The sequence below is a fragment of the Columba livia genome, chromosome 2, assembly GCF_036013475.1.
Source record: "Columba livia isolate bColLiv1 breed racing homer chromosome 2, bColLiv1.pat.W.v2, whole genome shotgun sequence".
NCBI lineage: Eukaryota > Metazoa > Chordata > Aves > Columbiformes > Columbidae > Columba > Columba livia.
In genome coordinates, this window is record NC_088603.1 from 111,137,889 (window position 1) to 111,150,676 (window position 12,788).

At 38.1% G+C, this 12,788-nt stretch overlaps 1 protein-coding gene across 3 annotated transcripts in view; it reads left to right on the forward strand.

Annotated features, from left to right (window-relative positions):
- The window catches only part of MYOM1 (myomesin 1), a 77,695-nt gene that overhangs the window by 39,123 nt on the left and 25,784 nt on the right, over nucleotides 1-12,788 (forward strand). For 2 of the 3 annotated variants that reach the window (XM_021284150.2, XM_013371808.3), the window contains exons 17-21: nucleotides 2,063-2,184; nucleotides 5,039-5,235; nucleotides 6,000-6,126; nucleotides 6,846-7,030; nucleotides 8,098-8,212. In XM_021284150.2, the coding sequence (XP_021139825.2) occupies nucleotides 2,063-2,184; nucleotides 5,039-5,235; nucleotides 6,000-6,126; nucleotides 6,846-7,030; nucleotides 8,098-8,212 (746 nt within the window). Of the gene's footprint in view, nucleotides 1-2,062; nucleotides 2,185-3,111; nucleotides 3,130-5,038; nucleotides 5,236-5,999; nucleotides 6,127-6,845; nucleotides 7,031-8,097; nucleotides 8,213-12,788 lie in introns of all 3 variants that reach the window. The other variant, XM_013371807.3, reaches the window with a different exon arrangement.

The following is a 12,788-nucleotide window of genomic DNA, read 5'->3' on the forward strand; positions in this document are numbered from 1 at the left end:
AAGCAGCGCACTAGTTTTAGCTATAATACAGCCTATCAGTTTGATGAAAAACAGTACCACGAGGAATGACTGCAGTTACAAATGTGGAAAACTAAACTACATAATATTTGGAAGCAAAGTCCTTTGTTTTGGAAGACTGCTGTAAATATTTCTGGACTGTATATCTAGAATGTCAGGAGGAAATGTGGACTGTATCACACTAACAATATTACTTTCTAACTACTCTTTCACTTGAGATTATCAAGATATTGATGAATATTCTTAAATATTTGCTATAAACTCACATTTCTTACTGACATGACGCTCAGTCTCTAGTCAGAAAAAATAATCAAGACTTAAAACTTTGCAAGCTAAATCAGATTTGGTTCTGTTTGAATAAAGATATAATCTTCAGAGTCTAAAGGAGTCATTTCAGACCTTGATCTCAAGTGGAGCAGTGTCAATCCATCGTCATTTGTAACTGCTGTCCATGACAACCCTCATTGTAATAACTAAGGCTCTGAAAAATACTCTTGAATCAACCTTGTTGTTTAGAAGGGCATTGTAAATGCTTAGTTTATCAAAAGTACCTAAACCTCCACTTGCTTGAACACAAGCACAACAATTTCCTTTAAGGATTCTTTTGTGCGCTTCTATTGCAACAGCTGTGTGTGCCAATATTATATAATTTCATATATGCTTCTATCATTTATATTGTGGTTGCATCAAGTGTTGGTGAAGTTCCTTGTTGTTTGCTTGTTTTCAAATATGAAATCTGATCATTATTCACTGTAGAAACACACACATTTTTCTGAGTTAATGTATTTTGTGTTGTAACGACACTGTTCAGGTTCCTATTACTGCATTTTTAGTCGACGTGAGATGACGTATAATGCAGTCAGGCACAGGCTCTCTGTTAACTCTTGGCTTTTGTGGTTGAGTCAGTGTCAAAAGATTCACTGTATCTCATAGTTTGCATTATGCAGTATATTTTGATCTTTTGGATTTTGTTTTCTGCACACATCCTGGTAAAACAAATGATTTGGACAAGTCTTCTGGAATGGGTAGGGAAAATTCTGCTCTGAAAATATTCATTTAGGTTTGTTGTTGGTTGTTTTTTTGTTTTGTTTTGTGGTTTTGTTTTATTTTATTTTATTTTATTTTATTTTATTTTATTTTATTTTATTTTATTACCTAAAGAAAATTTTTTATTTTGAAATACATTTTGTTTTCCCCATTACATTGTCTTCATTCATTGGTGTACGATGTCAGTGTTGGTAATGCAAGACATGACAGTATGAAATAAAACAAAATAAAAGTAACATTAAATAAAATACACTTAAAATACCTTTTGAAAAATAAATATTGTTTTAAATAAAATGTTTAAGTTTCAAAATCACATTTTTTTCTGAAAAAGAGATTCCTGTCTTGGGAAATTTTGTATTTTCAGAGTGGACATCAGAGAAAATTCGTGAGCATTTTTATGTGACCATTAAGTAATCCAGTAGAAAAACTCTTCTAATGAAAGAGTTTGACTGACTTAAATTATTGTGTCATGTATAGAAACAAGAAAGTGAAATAAAAAATTGGACTGTTTTTTTAGCTCTTTTACAGTGCCTTGTAATTTCTTTAACACTGCAATTTTTTCATTTATGATTGGAAGTGAATTATGGGAACTTGTGCTACAGGTGTCTTACGTCATGAAAAGACCCCACAGGCAAATATAGACCTAATCTCTGCAGATTTTCACATTGTGTGTATTAGGAAGTATGGATTATATATACTAGCAGAAGTAAGATAGACCTTCTGGTAACACAAAATCTTCTGTAGTCTTAAAAAGGACAGTGTTGGAAAACAGTATGTCTAAAGAGATATGGTTTTAGACATTAACTTCGCTGCATGAATGATGTGCTTAGACACGTTCTGCATTCTCCGACCTTCATTTAAGTAACTGGGGTAATGGTTTATTCTCAGTTTTCAGAAACCAGAATATACTTGATGCAATAAATGCTTTATTTTCCCCTTTTAAGGTTTTATTTTCTTAATCATATTTGCTAAGTATTCCTTCACTGTTTTGTCTTAGATTCATTTGCCATGGGCTCATCAACGGTGAGAAGTACATTTTCAGAGTCAGAGCTGTTAATGCAGCAGGACTCAGTGAATTTTCACAGGATTCGGAGCCTATAGAAGTGCAAGCAGCCATTGGTAAGCCATTTTCCATTACATTTTTCAACTATAAATATGTCATTTTTTAAATTAAGATGTTTTCAGCAACTATTTGTAACTAATTGTTTTGTTTTACAATGCTGTCCACAAATAATAATTTGTCCATAGATCCTATGGCCTCACAGCCCCATAGTTTCACAGTCACTGCACACTTGTAGACTTCACCTTCACCATCCAGTCTTCTTCAGGTGTTTCTTGTGAACCACTGTAAGACAGCACTGCCAAGTTCACTTCATAGGTATCCTGGAAAATGGAATGTCATCCTGATTTTGTAATGTGGTATTTATCACCTTTAATGCACACCATCCTACATAGTCAGTTCCTAAGATATTTATTTCGCTACCTAAAGCTAATAATCAGTGCAATGTGTCTTTTGTAAAGCTTCTATAACCCTGTGTGTCCTCCCTTTGTTGATGAATTACTTCTGGTTGCTACTGCCTGAACTAATCCATAAAGATTAATGAGCTTATTGGGCTAGAATAAATTGTATGTCTGCAACATCCTCGCTCTCATTTGTATAAAACCACATACCTCACAACCTTAGAGCGGAGAGATGTGGCCTACGGCAATTTCATGAGATCATCTTGAAAGGATCAGAAATATGACTTGGAAGATCTAAAATGAAAACAACTGTAGTAAATGAAGATTGCTATTAACTTTCCAAATTTATTCTGCTCTGAAAAGCAGACGTTATTAAAAGAGTATTACTTGTGAGCAGGTTGAGAGGTATTCTATTAATTTCAAATTTTTGTGAATTCAAGCTTAACATTTTGTGTGTAAAACCTGTGATTTGTCATACTTTGGCTGTATTGTTCACTGTAGGCATTTCTTCATTCTGCTGACTAAATGAAGGAAAAATGATGTATTCTAATTCAAAATGTCTTTGCTGTTTTCTGGCAATTATAGGGGGAGGATTGCTTCATGGTGTGTGTCCTGAACTGAGTGGTAAAGCTGGTGGACTAACAGACCGCACTACCAGCTGGGAAGGAATGCATGAGTCCTCCCAGCCTATCTTTGACACAGATGCTTTGCTAAACTGCAATGCTAAACTTAATAGAGACGCAGTACCCAGTAGCTTTGACAAACTGGGGAGTACAGGAGACAATAACATGAGAGAAATGGTTAAGGATGCTGTCACATCTGCACCACAAAAAGTTGCTGCTAAGCAGACACGTAAGTCTCGACCCAGGGATCTTTTGACACTGGAAAGCGTGACAAAGAAGAAAGATCTAGGTGAGAGTTAATAAAATGAATAGATTTCATTGCTTTGGTACATCCACTTCAGACAGTTGTAACCTCTGCCTGTCCATGCCACAAGTGAACACACTCTCTGGTGATGCATCTGCCATCAGACCTATTAATTACGTGCTCAACTCTCTGTTAAGATCATTATTCATGTAATGGTGCTGGAGACCACCTTACAAACTTAGTGGCCACCGAAAGTGAAACAAATAAATCCATTTACTAATTTAATAGCTTGTTTGACTACATATTAATGTATCCATCATAATGTATTATTTCTAAATCTCTAAAGTAATTTTGGGGAGTTTTGTTACTCAGTCTCTGGGTTACGTGTGTGTGAAGGAAACAAAATCTGATTATGATGGTAAGCATGAAAGTCTGTGTTGTACTAGGATATATGAAGATCCTTTGTGGATTTATGCCTAAGCTACAGCTTATCCTCTGAGACACAGTGACAATGAATGTTGTGTTGTATCTCTGACTGACAGCAATAGTAAAGAGGAAAACCTATCAAGGTGAATGCACATGCACAAAATCATGTTTTATGTTGTCAACACCTAAACATCCATTGTGTCCAAGAAATGTAGGGCTTGAATTTCTTTTAAGCCCTGGTACCTGGCCAGTGAACTGAATTCCTCCCCAGGCCTCTCAAGTAAGACTCAAAAGGCTTGTGCAAATGGTTGAACAGAAAACAAAGCAGAGGCACCTGGGGCTAGCTGACACTGATATAAAATAATAAAGACAAAAAGAAACGCGTGTGATGTAGGATTTCCATCAAAAGTAGGACTTCAGGGTCACAAGTAGGGCTTTTCACCAGTGTGTGACATATTGGGTGTGGGCAAGCATTTCCCTACTAGGTACAGAAAAGGCTTTATAAGAAAATAGGTTGGGATTAAGTTAATGATTTCTGTATTGTTAAAAATACATTTTAAAAGGAGACTATGCAGCAAATTTTTTAATGTAAGTTCCAGTAACAGACATGTTCCATTTCTGGTCAGTCTACAGTGCCTATGATCACGCTTCCTTCTATTAAGGTAAGATCATGTGATGGGTGCAATGATAAAATTTGCACAGTGTATAAATTTAAGAGGGAAAAAAAAAAGAATGAACAGATACAGTCCATTCTCAGAAGGGAAGAATGTGAGCCTATTTAAAAAAGGAACTGTAACAGAAATTGTATGTGTGAAAAAGGTTTTGCTTTCAGCAAAAGAAAACAAATCATTGCATCTCCAATTTTTTTACTTTTCCTGTAATGTTAGTTTTAGTTCCCTATTTTTCACAGTTTTAAAGCAAGTCTTAATCACTTGCATCAGAGCCGCATTTGCAACACATTCTTTCACTATGTATCAGCTTGCTTCTCGAAAAACAAATGATCCTGAAAACTAATACTCATGAAGTTTGGACTTTTTCATTTGGTTTATGGGAGCTTTTGTCCTGCATTTCTATTCCAACTCCAAAATCTTCCCTTGACCGTGTAAATATTGTCCTAATTAGGAAATGCAGGACAGGAGCCACCTGAATACAGTAACTGAATGCCAGTCTGACTATTGAAATATTACTTCCTGCTTATGTATTATTTGCATTGAAACAGCTGCTCCATCTCCACCTTATGACATCACGGTGCTTGAGAGTGTTCGTGACTCGATGGTATTAGGATGGAAACAACCCAAAGCCACTGGTGGAACTGAAATTACTGGCTACTACGTGAACTATCGTGAAGTGGTTAATGGAGTTCCTGGGAACTGGATGGAGGCCAACATCAAGGCCATCAGTGAGAGGGCATACAGGGTAGGGGGTTAACTTCTGTTATTGCTCTGGGTGCAGACAACATTTCCAAAACAGATCTCAAAGGCAGATTGAGATGAATTATGATTCGGTGTACAGATTGCTGTTCAGAGGGTTTTATAGCCATGATGATAAAGTCATTTACCTCTGTTAAACTTATCTGCAAAATTATTTGTACACTTATCTATTAGTCTGGCACCAACTGTCATCTGTGAATGCACTATTCTAGACATAGACTGAATTTTTGTAAGACAGACCCTCACAAAAAATAGCATTCCTACTGGGCTTGGTGGACCTACCCCAGTGCTTGCTGGTGCAGCTCTCTGCCAGCTGTGCTTCGTGATCAGTTCTTGACCCAGTTTAGAGATAGTGCTAGCCACAACCTTGCTGAGCTGCTTTACAAATGAAAAGCAATGCCAGGACTGAGTTTCACCCCACTGTGAGAACAACTGTTGCCTTAAGTGAACTTGCTCTGTATCACGAGACAGATTAGTATGATTGTTGAGCAATACCCTGCTTCCTCCCTGACTACCAAAGTATCAACAGGAAAAGGGGTTTACAATTCGAGCATGTTAAGACCGTTCATGTATTTTCCACCACGGATTAGAGGAAAACCCAAGACAATTATCACCTTATGTATGATGTCAATAATGCTTTCATCTCTTCAGGCATTTAAAAGCATGTTCATGTGTTGAATAATTGTGGTTTTGACTTTCACTTAAAACATTAATCCAAAGTTAACAAGCACCATGTTATTGATTCTGCAGATTGAAAACCTGAAGGAAAACATGGTGTACCAGTTCCAGGTGGCTGCTGCTAATCTGGCTGGGGTTGGGACACCCTCCCTACCCAGCCAACCCTTCAAATGTGAAGAATGGACCATTGCTGTTCCTGGTAGGATCCTGAGTGGGAGGTGGAGTTTACTCATAGCCTGAGGATGCTCTGTGATCAATTATCTAAGTTCTTAATGACTTCAGTTTATAGAGTTCAAACTTAGGCTTGAATGTCCATCACTGTGATTTAGTACATTTACACTGATGCATTAAACACTCCTCATCTAATCAGTAGCGTTTTACAAGCAGCTTGTATTTTCTTTATCTTTCCTGCTTGGTTTCTGTACTGTGTCTGCCACTTTGCTTCCTAGTTTAAATGGTAGACATAAATACCTGTCTAAGGTACAAGACAGAGAAGAATGAGGTCCCATAACCCTTATCTAAATGTGTCGCTTCAAGGCCAGATCGCTGGCCTTTTGGCGCTCACTGAAATGAGTGAAAACAACTTCCATCGACTTCAGTGGACTTTAGATCAGTCCTTGAAGCAGCACATTAGCTTAATAATTAACTTTCTTCCCTGAGTTTAGAAATTATTTGTGATTTTGGTTTGTTCATGAACATTTGATCAAGATAGCAAATCTCAACAAATTGGATTGTTTTTTGGGCTAGTCTTTAAGAGGCATAGGTTGTATTTATATTTGGTCTAGATATGATACAGAGCGCAAGTGTTATGTCGGCTTTGGGTGTACAACATGGTGTCTGCTTTTGTTTTTTGAAATCTAATGCATTAGCCCTTTTGGGATTTATTTTTATACCACAACTCTAACTTTTACCTTACAGGGCCACCCCATGATGTCACATGCATAGAAGTTAGGAAGGACTCTTTGGTTTTACTGTGGAAGGAACCAGTTTATACTGGTCGTAGTCCCATAGCTGGTTATTATGTTGATATGAAGGAAACTGAAGCAAAGGAGGAATGCTGGAGAAGTGTCAATGAGAAGCCACTTCAAAAGAAATACTTGAAGGTAAATAGTTTAAGATTCTAACACTGGTATAACAGTATAACCTTGAGGAAGTTAGCCTTTGATAGCATCATCCTGTGGTAATCATGGTCCCATTTAATGACATACACAGTAGTTTATATTGTGCTGAGGATATACACGTGTAATGCCTGTATAGTCAAACAGACAGTAACTCAGAAGACTGGTATGACAAGCATAAAAATAAAAAGAAAACATTGCTAAAAACAAATATGACTCTTACAACGCAGGAGGCAACCCTAGCATTTTCTAGCTCAAAGTGCAAGATAGGTATCACTACATAAAAACTGACAGCACAAAAATAGATGTTGTGATGATGTGGCAGGTGAGTCTAATACAAAGTACCCTTCCCTCACATTTCATGGCAAGTTAAACCCAAACTTTTTGCACTATTATGCTACAACATTTTGTGGAATAACTTCCAAATAAAGGATCAAGTGTATCTTCATTCTAGAAATATGTCTTAAGTAGGTTTGCTATGTGTATGCTTTTCAGAATATTTGAAAGACAACTCACTTTTAAGTGTGATCCTTTCATTTATGTTTTAAAGGAGTCTTTGTAGGTGTTCTAATGTCAGTATAATTCCTCAAGTCACTACAATTAAATCTCTAAAATTAAATGCCCTCCTGTTCCAAACTAGTTGTGGCTGGCACTTATTACCCTGATAATTTAATTTGGAAAAGCCAGAATTTACCTGCAGTAAAAGACTATGCTGTTTCAGAGGTCAATGTACGTGAGTTAAAAACACTCTGTTCCAATAACAATGCTCCTTTTGCAAAGAAACCACTGACAGAAATGATGATGTCTAAATGTTAGCTATGCATACAAGGAAGGACCCTGCCAAACAGATCAGTCGTGTCACCCTGGAATTGAAAAAAAAGCCAAAGCCAAAACCAAACACGAGGAAGAAATATTTGTCAACAGAAAATGGAGAAAAACAAAAATAAAGGAAATATAATTGTCAGGCATGCAGACTGGAATTGTAAGAAGTGTGAAATTAAAATCAGTGTTTTGTAACACATCATGCATGCATGTGTATCTGCTTCTTCCAGATAGGTGGCCTAAATGAAGGTGTGAGCTATGTGTTTCGTGTGCGGGCAACAAACCAGGCTGGTGTTGGGAAACCATCAAATGTCACAGATCCTGTCAGAGCTGAAACACGACCAGGTTTGTTAGAAATACTTCCTCTTCTTTGTCATATTTAAATAGGTTCCTGTTTGTGCGATGTATTTACAGGCTGCATGTCAACAGTCTGACCCCTCTCAGGTCAAGCTTTTTTACTAGGTAGGAAATTATTTGAGGGTCATCTCTTACTTTCTTGTCTAGTGTATTTTAAGGTCAGTGAGTTGTTCACATTTTATCTCTCTCCTTTCTTTAACTTATGTTATGCCTGCAGAAAGGGAGAAAGAAAACACTATTTTCTCTTGTCTTTAAAAATGTAATGAGCTCAGTTTGGAGACCACCTTCAGTAGGAATTCAAGTGCAATTGCTTAGTGGGATCATTCCTTGAAGGCTGATTCCAGTGTGTCTATAATGCCAGCAAGAAACATAGGAACTAGGGCAGAGGCAGAATATCCACATCTGAAACTTCAGGAAGCCCTACATTTAGTTTAGCTATACAGGTAACATAGGTGACTATGATCAGAATCAACTCCTTTTTGTCACCAGGTCCCTAACAGGAAATGCAAGCGTGGGCTTGTAGTTTACTCATCTAAAGACTATTTTAGAAGCAGAGGGTCCTACAAGGTGGAAAAATGGTCCTGCAAGGTGGAAAAAAACCCTCCTGGATATTTTGACAAAATCTAGTATAAAGTTAGTATGATGTCACAAGGTACAGGGGTTCAACCCCGCCTGGATTCACCACACACCTTCTTTTAATCTGCCAAGTTCCCTTCCTCTGCCCACAAACCCTCATTTCTGATCACCCCTGGGAAAGGTTTCTAAGAGCCCTAAAAGAGCAGGAATGACAGCAGGCAGCGGGCAGGCAGGGCAGGCTGGCAGGGAGCACAATTAGCAGTGCAGGGGCACGGGCACAGGCAGTGATTACCTGTGCAGGCAGCTGCCTACCCTGCCTGACCCCACACAGTCAGGCTGATACCTGCTTGTGCCTGGAGAAATAGTCAGGGTTTGTTTGAGATGGTATCGACTGTGAGGTGTTGAGCAGATGCCACCAGTGAGAATCATTTTGCATTCCCATCCCGGCTGCTTCAGGAGCGTTATCCCAGGAGCTTTTCCCTGTTTCTGACTCCCAGGTCCATTTTTACTTCTCCCATTAGTGCAGCAGCACTGGCTCAGCTCCTATAAATACCTGGTCCTTACATCCAGGATGGTAAAAATCCTAAGAAGCCTTGAGTTAGCTCTCAGTGAGGCTTTGAGTCTAGAAAGTCTGAAAAAGGAGGTCTGAAGCTGGGGGCACAAAAGAACCAAAAAAACTCAGAGTGGGGAGACTGGGGTGACTGCTAGCGAGGCTGGGATGGGAGGAAGGGACTGGAAGGAGTAGACGGTAAGTTGAAAGGGTGTAAGGGTGTAAGTTGAAAGGGTGTAAGGGTGTAAGTTGAAAGGGTGTAAGATTGGGATATGAGGACAAAAAAGAATATGTGTGTGAGTAAGGAGGGCTTGCGACAGGATCCTTCAAAAATGCAGAAGCCATAATTTCAGATCTACAAGCCACTGAAGCACTGGGGCTATTTTCATCACTTGCAAGTGGATCAAGGCAAAACTTAAAAAATTATTATTGAAAGCAACTTTATACAGCAAACACTTCTAAAAAGAGAATCAAACCAGTATTAGTACTAAACTTTTGGCTTTACTTATCCATTTTCTTTGAGAGTTAATAGCTATCTGTCATACTTTTGATAAAAAATTGTTATTATAATAATCTTTAAGCATACTAAACAAAGGATTAATTCTCATTACATTTCCAAAAAAAAAAAAAAGAATGTGAACTCTTGCGAAGATGATCATCATGACCCCAAAAAAATAATCATACAGCGTTTTCACTGTTCACTCAAATGAGATGCATGCCGCACCTGGCAATATGAACTTGAGCAGAACGTTTGGTTTACAGACCTCACCATTAGAGGTGGCCCTCAGGATCGTGGTGCTTTTGCAAGCAAGGCTCACGTTCAGAGGTGTAATGTCTGAGGCATCACAGGAAAGTCAGGGTTTGGCCCAGTGAAATCTCAGCTGAAAATTATTTACTTGTACAAATCTGGCTGACCCATATTTTCAGCTGAGATCTGCAGATATGGCATCCACCAAACTAAGCTTCTTAAAAGTATTAAGAAAGGACAAAATGCTTATTAAAAAAAATATTTCAGACAGCAGTCTTTTGGGCAGGCTTCCACCTTTCTCACTCAAACCACACAAGTCTCAAGAACAATCATGCCATTTTTTTAAATTACTGCAAATCTTTTGCTCTTGACCCATGAACACTGCCTTTATTATAACATCTTGGATGGAGACAAAATATTGTCAGGTCCCTCTAAACAATTCCTGCTGGAATGTTGCTTTTGGCAAATGTGTAAAATTGCCAGACAACAACTGAGCTTTCTAACCAAAGAATGTAAGTAAATAACACCCTGAATGAAAATATTTGTTTTAATACAAGAGGCACCAATTTTCTTTATTGGGTTATTTGTAAATATAATGATGAGATACGTTACACCCACCTTCTCTTATTTGAAAACCACATATGTTTTTTACAGTTATCTTTTAAAATTAAATTAAAAACTCATCCACATAAACAAATACCAAACCAGGCTGCTTTTGAGCTGTAACTTTGTCTTTAGACAAAGGCACTTCAGTGTGTGGGGCTCCCACAGGAAGCAGGGGAAATCCAAGAGCAGACTGCAGCTTTTCCCCATTGCTCCCCTTAGTCCTTCAGCATCTTGCTGCAAACCAAAATTAGATTCTGATCCTACATCAGTCACTTGCGAAGGGTTTGAACCTCAGAAATGAAGGAAATCCTGTCCTACTCAACTTTTCTGACTAGTTGTGTTCAAGATGATGCCATTAACTCCAGTGTTTTGAAGCTGTCTGCTTTATCTTCATGTTATAGCTTTCCTTTCAACATAACAAAATGCTCAGATAAATGGAGACTTGATATGACATCTAAATATTTTATTTCTTATGATGACTTTAAGAGAGGCTCTGGATGATATGTAGAAACCACCAAGTGATATAGAGGAGAGAAATTGAGAAATTAAGACTGCTACTATAACGGCAGCATCTTTGGTTCCACTTTATAGGACAGGTGGAGACCTCTAGTCAGTAATTTTAGAAGATTTTTTTGTTCTTTTTTACTTATATAAATATTAGAAATAAACACCATTGTCACTTCTGGAAATAAATGCTATGCAGTGTTATCTTAATGACAATACTTTAAAACAAATATAAAAGGTTCTGCCTTTTTAGTGGACTTTCTGGCTGTAATTCTCTGCACATAAGCTGTCATCAAAAGAATCATGTGTTAATGATCTATAGGATGCTAAACACTAATGAGATGTCAGGTGATGAATTTACGTGTAATAAATTAAATTATTCAAAATTTGCAAATATGCTGCTGCCCAGTAAAATATTTGTAGGCCTTAGACTTAATTTATCATATATTCGTACTTAATGTGCTTTGTTACTGCGAGGGCTGGTAAATAACAGTACCAAAATGGGAATATTAATCTTATCTTTCATTAAATGGTTATGGCAAATTATAAAGACTAAGCAAGCTGGGTGTACACAAATGGTCATTACAGGAGCTACTCTCAGTGCTGGAGAGGATATGTATAGTATTAGGACGATGAAACACAGAAATCTCCTTGTATGAGGCTTATTAAGAATTATGCTGAAAATAAAGCATTTAATCTCCATGTCAGGAAAAAGGCTCTTGTCTTTAAGGTACAATACTTTGTGGACAAAGTGTGTCATTAGCATTCCGGGCAGCCTGGAATTGTCTTAAGCTCAGTAATATAACATGAGTGCCCTATTCAGATGTGAGATCCAGCTCAGAGCTGTTCAGAAAAAGAGGCTGGATGTTCTCCAGCACCTCTCAGTGCACAAGCTCTCCCTGACATCCTCAGACAACTTGTTGAAATGAAAGTTAATGCTACAGATGACGAGCTTGACGAGCCTCCTGAATCGCAGACAAAATTCCCTCAGCTTCACTGCGGTACGAGAGGGTAGGATAGAGGTGCCTTCAGGTTTCTAACCTGGGATTCACCCCCAGGGCCTTTTAAAGGACAAACTGGGTCACCTTATCCAGCTCAAGGACTGTAGGTACTGGCAAAACAGGGTGGGAGACTTAAGCAGCTAATTGCAAATATTCATTCCCTTTGTGGGTCTGGGGTTAATGCTGCAGACGGCGGAAGGGACGGATGCCAAGTACAGCAATTAAACCAACCTCCCGGAGTGAAGCCAGAGTCACTGAAAATGTGCCTCCGTTGCACGAGTCCTGATGGGGCAACTCAGCTGTTTCCTCTTCAGCCTCCTGCACCTTTTCAAACACTCACACTTGCACACAGTATTCCCTTTAGAGCTCTTATCTAATTAGGGAATAAGAAATTCATGCTGCATAATGAAGGTTCTGACTATTCCTTGCCATGGAAAATGTTGCTATTTAATATTTCAAACATTTAGTGGATTTAGAGGCTTACTTTTTTTTTCCCCTTCGGGTTTTTTCAGGGTATCATAACTCTCATGTGTGCTTAGACTTGCACAAATAAATCAGTTGATTTATGATGCCCTTTAA